The sequence below is a fragment of the Triticum urartu genome, chromosome 6A (genome assembly GCF_056163025.1).
Source record: "Triticum urartu cultivar PI428250 chromosome 6A, HENAU_Tu73, whole genome shotgun sequence".
NCBI classification, from domain to species: Eukaryota; Viridiplantae; Streptophyta; class Magnoliopsida; order Poales; family Poaceae; genus Triticum; species Triticum urartu.
The window spans coordinates 114,902,552-114,911,590 of record NC_141878.1 but is presented as its reverse complement, the minus strand read 5'-3'; the positions used below and the strand labels follow the sequence as shown (position 1 = coordinate 114,911,590).

General features: G+C 42.8%; 1 protein-coding gene across 1 annotated transcript; it reads left to right on the top strand.

Moving 5' to 3' along the window:
* The first annotated feature begins 8,656 nt into the window (after positions 1 to 8,656).
* Positions 8,657 to 8,998, top strand: LOC125526769 (uncharacterized). The gene is made up of 2 exons (XM_048692526.1): positions 8,657 to 8,818; positions 8,951 to 8,998. Exons 1-2 carry the CDS (start codon positions 8,657 to 8,659, stop codon positions 8,996 to 8,998), a joined length of 210 nt encoding a protein of 69 aa, XP_048548483.1.
* The last annotated feature ends 41 nt before the right edge of the window (positions 8,999 to 9,039 follow it).

Here is a 9,039-nt window from a genome sequence, read left to right as displayed (position 1 = left end):
GGTCAATAGGTTAGTCCCAAAAATAATATAGAAGTGTTTAATAAATTCCATAAGCATCCTAAACACATGATATAATAGCATGGAACAATCAAAAATTATAGATACGTTGGAGACATATCATCCCTCAACATGCAACAAAGAGTCACTCCAAAGTCACTAATAGCGGAGAACAAATGAAGAGATTATTGTAGGGCATGAAACCACCTCAAAGTTATTCTTTCTGATCGATCTATTCAAGAGTCCGTAGTAAAATAATACGAAGCTATTCTTTCCGTTCGATCTATCCTAGAGTTCGTACTAGAATAACACCTTAAGACACAAATCAACCAAAACCCTAATGTCACCTAGATACTCCAATGTCACCTCAAGTATCCGTGGGTATGATTATACGATATGCATCACACAATCTCAGATTCATCTATTCAACAAACACAAAGAACTTCAAAGAGTGCCCCAAAGTTTCTACCAGAGAGTCAAGATGAAAATGTGTGCCAACCCCGATGCATAAGTTCACGAGGTCACGAAACTCGCAAGTTCATCACCAAAACATACGTCAAGTGGATCACGTGAATATCCCATTGTCACCACAGATAAGCACATGCAAGACATACATCAAGTGTTCTCAAATCCTTAAAGACTCAATCCAATAAGATAACTTCAAAGGGAAAACTCAATCCATTACAAGAGAGTAGAGGGGGAGAAACATCATAAGATCCAACTATAATAGCAAAGATCGCGATACATCAAGATCGTGCTGAATCTAGAACACGAGAGAGAGAGAGAGAGATCAAACACATAGCTACTTGTACATACCCTCAGCCCCGAGGGTGAACTACTCCCTCCTCGTCATGGAGAGCGCCGGGATGATGAAGATGGCCACCGGAGAGGGATCCCCCTCCGGCTGGGTGCTAGAACGGGTCTAGATTGGTTTTCGGTGGCTACAGAGGCTTGCAGCGGCGGAACTCCCGATCTAGGTTTCTTTTCGGGGGTTTCTGTATTTATAGGAATTTTTGGCGTCGGTCTCACGTCAGGGGGGTCTCCGAGTCGTCCACGAGGGTGGAGGGCGCCTCTTACCCCCTGGGCTCACCCTCCTATCTCGTGGACGGCTCAGGACTCTTCCGGACAACTATTTTACTCAGGGGCTTCTTTTGGTCCATAAAAAATATCAAAAATTGGCACGTAAATTGGATTCCATTTGGTACTCCTTTTTTGTAAAACTCAAAAACAAGGAAAAAACAGAAACTGGCACTAGGCTCTAGGTTAATAGGTTAGTCCCAAAAATCATATAAAATAACATATAAATGCATATAAAACATCATAGATGGATAATATAATAGCATGGAACAATCAAAAATTATAGATACATTGGAGACGTATCAGTCATCTACATATAATATCAGAAATGTTACAGAGCTCCCACTCACTTTCTTGTAAACACAGGCTTCTCCAAAAGTCTGTATAAAACCATATGCTTTGATCACACTATCAAAGCGTATATTCCAACTCTGAGAGGCTTGCACCAGTCCATAAATGGTTTGCTGGAGCTTGCACACTTTGTTAGCACCTTTTGGATCGACAAAACCTTCTGGTTGCATCATATACAACTCTTCTTTAAGATATCCATTAAGGAATGCAGTTTTGACATCCATTTGCCAAATTTCATAATCATAAAATGCGGCAATTGCTAACATGATTCGGACGGACTTAAGCATCGCTACAGGTGAGAAGGTCTCATCGTAGTCAACTCCTTGAACTTGTCAAAAACCTTTTGCAACAAGTCGAGCTTTGTAGACAGTAACATTACCGTCAGCGTCAGTCTTCTTCTTGAAGATCCATTTATTCTATATGGCCTACCGATCATCGCGCATGTCAACCAAAGTGCATACTTTGTTCTCATACATGGATCCCATCTTAGAATTTCATGGGCTCAAGCCATTTTGCGGAATCTGGGCTCATCATCGCTTCCTCATAGTTCGTAGGTTCGTCATGGTCAAGTAACATGACTTCTAGAACTGGATTACCATACCACTCTGGTGTGGATCTTACTCTGGTTGACCTATGAGGTTCGGTAGTAACTTGATCAGAAGTTTCATGATCATCATCATTAGCTTCCTCACTTACTGGTGTAGGAATCACTGGAACTGATTTCAGTGATGAACTACTTTCCATTAAGGGAGAAGGTATAATTACCTCGTCAAGTTCTACTTTCCTCCCACTCACTTCTTTCGAGAGAAACTCCTTCTCTAGAAAGGATCCATTCTTAGCAACGAATATCTTGCCTTCGGATCTTTAATAGAAGGTGTACCCAACAGTCTCCTTTGGGTATCCTATGAAGACACATTTCTCCGATTTGGGTTCGAGCTTATCAGGTTGAAGCTTCTTCACATAAGCATCACAGCCCCAAACTTTAAGAAATGACAACTTGGGTTTCTTGCCAAACCAAAGTTCATAAGGTGTCGTCTCAACGGATTTAGATGGTGCCCTATTTAACATGAATGCAGCCGTCTCTAAAGCATAACCCCAAAATGATAGCAGTAAATCAGTGTGAGACATCATAGATTGCACCATATCTAATAAAGTGTGGTTACGGCGTTCGAAAACACCATTATGTTGTGGTGTTCCAGGTGGCGTGAGTTGCGAAACTATTCCGCATTGTTTCAAATGCAGTCCAAACTCATAACTCGAATATTCACCTCCACGATTAGATCGCAGAAACTTGATTGTCTTGTTACAATGATTTTCCACTTCACTCTGAAATTCTTTGAACTTTTCAAATGTTTCAGACTTATGTTTCATTAAGTAGATATACCCATATCTGCTCAAATCATCTGTGAAGGTGAGAAAATAACGATATCCTTTGCGAGCTTCAATGTTCATTGGGCCACATACATCAGTATATATGATTTCCAATAACTCTGTTGCTCGCTCCATTGTTCCGGAGAACGGAGTTTTAGTCATCTTGCCCATGAGGCATGGTTCGCAAGCACCAAGTGATTCATAATCAAGTGATTCCAGAAGTCCATTAGAATGAAGTTTCTTCATGTGCTTTACACCAATATGACCTAAACGGTAGTGCCACAATTAAGTTGCACTATCATTATCAACTCTGCATCTTTTGGCTTCAATACTATGAACATGTGTATCACTACTAACAAGATTTAGTAAAAATAGACCACTCATCAAGGGTGCATGACCATAAAAGATATTACTCATATAAATAGAACAACCATTATTCTCTGATTTAAATGAATAACCGTCTCGCATCCAAGAAGATCCAGATATAATGTTTATGCTCAACGCTGGCACCAAATAACAATTATTTAGGTCAAAAAATAATCCCGAAGGTAGATGTAGAGGTAGCGTGCCGACGGCGATCACATCGACTTTGGAACCATTTCCCACACGCATCGTCACCTCGTCCTTAGCCAATCTTCGCTTAATCCGTAGTCCGTGTTTCAAGTTGCAAATGTTAGCAACTAAACCAGTATCAAATACCCAGGCACTACTGCGAGCATTAGTAAGTTACACATCAATAGCATGTATATCAAATATACCTTTCACTTTGCCATTCTTCTTCTCCGCCAAATACTTGGGGCGGTTCCGCTTCCAGTGACCAGTCCCTTTGCAGTAGAAACACTCGGTCTTAGGTTTAGGTACAGACTTGGGTTTCTTCACTTGAGCAGCAACTGGCTTGCTATTCTTCTTGAAGTTCCCCTTCTTCCCTTTACCCTTTTTCTTGAAACTGGTGGTCTTGTTGACCATCAACACTTGATGCTCCTCCTTGATTTCTACCTCCGCAACCTTTAGCATTGTGAAGAGCTTAGGAATCGTCCTATCCATCCCTTGCATATTATAGTTCATCACGAAACTCTTGTAGCTTGGTGGCAGTGATTGAAGAACTCTGTCAATGACACTATCATCATGAAGATTAACTCCCAGCTGAGTCAAGTGGTTATGGTACCTAGACATTCTGAGTATATGTTCACTGACATAACTATTCTCCTCCATTTTGCAGCTGTAGAACTTATTGGAGACTTCATATCTCTCAATCCGTGCATTTGCTTGAAATATTAACTTCAACTCCTGGAACATCTCATATGCTCCATGACGTTTAAAACGTCATTGAAGTCCCGGTTCTAAGCCATAAAGCATGGCACACTGAACTATCGAGTAGTCATCAGCTTTGCTCTGCCAGGTGTTCACAACATCTGGCATTGCTCCTGCAGCGGGTTTGTCACCTAACGGTGCGTCCAGGACGTAATTCTTCTGTGCAATAATGAGGATAATCCTCAAGTTACGGACCCAATCCATGTAGTTGCTACCATCATCTTTCAACTTAGCTTTCTCTAGGAACGCATTAACATTCAACGGAACAACAGCACAGGCCATCTATCTACAACAATATAGACATGCAAAATACTATCAGGTACTAAGTTCATGATAAATTAAAGTTCAATTAATCAAATTAATTAAGAACTCCCACTTAGATAGACATCTCTCTAATCTTCTAAGTGATCACGTGATCCATATCAACTAAACCATGTCCAATCATCACGTGAGATGGACTAGTTTTCAATGGTGAACATCACTATGTTGATCATATCTACTATATGATTCACGCTCGACCTTTCAGTCTCAGTGTTCTGAGGCCATATCTGCATATGCTAGGCTCGTCAAGTTTAACCTGAGTATTCTACGTGTGCAAAACTGGCTTGCACCCGTTGTATGTGAACGTAGAGCTTATCACACCCGATCATCACGTGGTGTCCCGGCACGACGAACTGTAGCAACGCTGCATACTCAGGGAGAACACTTATACCTTGAAATTTAGTGAGATATCATCTTATAATGCTACCGCTGAACTAAGAAAAATAAGATGCATAAAGGATAAACATCACATGCAATCAATATAAGTGATATGATATGTCCATCATCATCTTGTGCCTTTGATCTCCATCTCCAAAGCACCGTCACGATCACCATCGTCACTGGCTTGACACCTTGATCTCCATCGAAGCATCGTTGTCGTCTCGCCAACTATTGCTTCTACGACTATCGCTACCGCTTACTGATAAAGTAAAGCAATTACATGGTGATTGCATTTCATACAATAAAGCAACAACCATATGGCTCCTGCCAGTTGCCGATAACTGTGTTACAAAACATGATCATCTCATACAATATAATTTAGCATCATGTCTTGACCATATCACATCACTACATGCCCTGCAAAAACAAGTTAGACGTCCTCTACTTTGTTGTTGCAAGTTTTACGTGGCTGCTACGGGCTGAGCAAGAACCGTTCTTACCTACGCATCAAAAACCACAACATAGTATAGTGATTGCTTTTTGATCTTCAGAAAGAACCCTGTTCATTGAATCCGATTCAATTAAAATTGGAGAAACTAACACCCACCAGCCACCTATGTGCGAAGCACGTCGATAGAACCAGTCTCGCGTAAGCGTACGCGTAATGTTGGCCTGGGCCGCTTCATCCAACAATACCGTCGAATCAAGAAACAACTAGTGACGGCAAACAATATGTATATACCCATGCCCACAACTCCTTTGTGTTCTACTCCTGCATATAACATCTATGCATAAACCTGGCTCGGATGCCACTGTTGGGGAACACAGTAATTTCAAAAAAATTCCTACACACACGCAAGATCATGGTGATGCATAGCAACGAGAGGGGAGAGTGTTGTCCACATACCCTCGTACACCGTAAGCGGAAGCGTTATGACAACGCAGTTGATGTAGTCATACCTCTTCACGATCGACCACTCCTAGTACCGAAAGTACGACACCTCCGTGATCTACACACGTTCGGCTCGGTGACGTCCCATGAACTCACGATCCAGCAGAGTGTCGAGGGAGAGCTTCGTCAGCACGATGGCGTGATGACGGTGATGATGATGCTACTGGAACAGGGCTTCGCCTAAGCACTGCTATGATATAACCGAGGTGGATTATGGTGGACGGGGGCACCGCACACGGCTAAGGGGTCAATGATCAACTTGTGTGTCCTAGGGTGCCCCCTGATCCCGTATATAAATGAGCAAGGGGGAGGCCGGCCAGCCTTGGGGATCGCCAAGGAGGGGGAGGAGTCCTCCTCCTAGTAGGAGTAGGACTCCCCCTTTCCTAGTCCAACTAGGACGAGGGAGGCGGAAGGAAGGACAGGGAGAGAGGGAGGGAAAGAGCGGGCGCCCCCCTCCTTGTCCAATTCGGACTCCCAAGGGGGGGCGGCCAGCCCTATGGCCCCTCCTCTCTCTCTCTCACAAGGCTCATGTTGGCCCATTAGTTCCCCCGGGGGTTCTGATAACCCCCCGACACTCCGATAATTATCCAGTGATATTCGGAACTCATCCGCCGTCCGAATATAGTCATCCAATATATCAATATTTATGTATCGGCCATTTCGAGACTCCTCGTCATGTCAGTGACCACATCCGGGACTCTGAACTACCTTCGGTACATCAAAACACATAAACTCATAATACCGACCATCACCGAACGTTAAGCGTGCGGACCCTACGGGTTCGAGAACTATGTAGACATGACCGAGACACGTCTCCGGTCAATAACCAATAGCGGAACCTGGATGTTCATATTGGCTCTCTTCTACGAAGATATTTATCGGTCAAACCGCATAACGATATCCGTTGTTCCCTTTGTCATCGGTGTGTTACTTGCCCAAGATTCGATCGTCAGTATCTCAATACCTAGTTCAATCTTGTTAATGGCAAGTCTCTTTAATCGTTCTATAATGCATCATCGCGTAACTAACTCATTAGTCACATTGCTTGCAAAGCTTATATTGATGTGCATTACCGAGAGGGCCCAGAGATACCTCTCCGAGAATCGGAGTGACAAATCCTAATCTCGGTCTATGCCAACTCAACAAACACCATCGGAGACACCTGCAGAGCACCGTTATAATCACCCAGTTACGTTGTGACAGTTGGTAGCACACAAAGTGTTCCTCCGGTATTCGGGAGTTGCATGATCTCATAGTCATAGGAACATGTATAAGTTATGGAGAAAGCAATAGCAACAAACTAAATGATCATCGTGCTAAGCACAGATGGGTCAAGTCAATCACATCATTCTCCAATGATGTGATCCCGTTAATCAAATGACAATTCATGTCTATGGTTAGGAAGCATAACCATCATTGATTCAACGAGCTAGTCAAGTAGAGGCATACTAGTGACATTCTGTTTGTCTATGTATTCACACATGTACTAAGTTTCCGGTTAATAAAATTCTAGCATGAATAATAAACATTTATCATGATATATGGAAATGTAAATAACAACTTTATTATTGCCTCTAGGGCATATTTCCTTCAGTTTAGCCAATGCAAATGGGAGGCATGTAGATTCGAGAAGCGATTTATAGCCTGCATGATATCAACCTTAATGATGTTCCAGAAGGATTTGAAGAAGGCACCGGTAAATCCATCTGGCCCTGGGGCCTTATCACTTGGCATGGAAAAAACTGTAGCCTTGACCTCCTCCTTAGAGATGGCATCATCCAATCCATGTTGGTCACAATCAGGAGTAGGAATAATGCCCCAGTTGATATCCGTTTTGCGCGAGGCTCTCTTTTTGGCAATGTTCTTGAAGTGACGGTGGATAATATCTTCTTTTTGCTTGTGTTCAGTGACCCAACCACCATTGTGCTTGAGGCGATGGATGCATTTTTTTGCTTACGATGGTTCATCAACAAGTGGAAGTAATGGGTGTTAGCATATCCTTCTTTCAGATTAGTTATTCTCGAGTTTTGCCTCTTTCTTGATCTCTCTAGTACAACCCATCCAATGATCTTCCTCTTTAGACTTCTCCGGATGTCAGCTTCATCATGGGAGAGTTCTCTATACTCATGAGCCAAATCGAGAAGCAAAATTACCTCCAGGGCCATGTGTAACTGTATCTTTGCGTTTGAAAAAAGTGACTTGCTCCAAGAGTGCAGCCTACTCGCAGTAGTCCTTAGCTTATGAAAGAGCCTTTGATAGGACTCCACATGAATGGATTCTTCATTCCAAGCATCAGCGACAACCTTTTTGAATCTAGGCATCTTTGTCCAGTAATTCTCGAAGAGGAATGTTTTGGGTCTCCTTGGCCATCATCATTAGCAAGCAATAATGGACAGTGGTTAGAGCGCTAGGATGATAAAGCGTGTAAAATATAGGAGCTGAACTCGACATCTCAATCGTTGGATTAGAGCGTTCATTGCTCCAAGTGAATTTTCGGTTCTGTAGATGAATTTCCTTTAGCCTACAATTCGCCATAGTATTACGGAACCTCAGAAGGCAACTGCGATCAACTTTAGCACGTTTTTTGTCTCTGGCATGATTAATTTGATTAAAGTCTCCATTGACCAGCCATTTTGTTCTATCGACCGGTTTTTGGGAGGTGAGCTCTAGAAAGAAGTCATCTTTGTGGATGCTAGGCCCATAGACCGATTTAAGGCCAGAGGCCAACAATGCTGATTCCTGATTACAATTCTTATGTTTACACCTTGCAGCCCAGCCCTTCATATCAACGATTATATATAACCCGATACACTGCTCAGTTCTTTCCGAAGATTTGCCACTCTTTTTTTCCACCTTGCTACATGCAGTCTTAGTTTCTTTTCTTGTGATGCACTAATGCAGATGACAGAATCGCCGTTTTTGCCACGTGAGAGGCTTTTTAAGCAGCAACAATATTTCCAGAGCTTGGGCAGGCACACTCACCAGAAAGGGCGTTACGATGCGATCACCTCCGTCGGCATCCCCCTCGCGCTCGCGGCATCGAGCCTATTCATGATTATAAGTTTGGAGCTTTGTCTGTTCATGATCATGATTGTAACTCCCCTGCAAAAAAGAAGAAGTCGTGATTGTAACTATTTTTATGTTCTTGTTACCGTTTAGCCAGGGACCTGTATCTTGTTGTGCGAACAGGGTCGTGGTGTCTACAACATGTCTCATGGAATCGAGAAGAAGCAGTGACCGTTGGTGGCTTTGTTGTTGGCTCAGTAATTTAACATGGG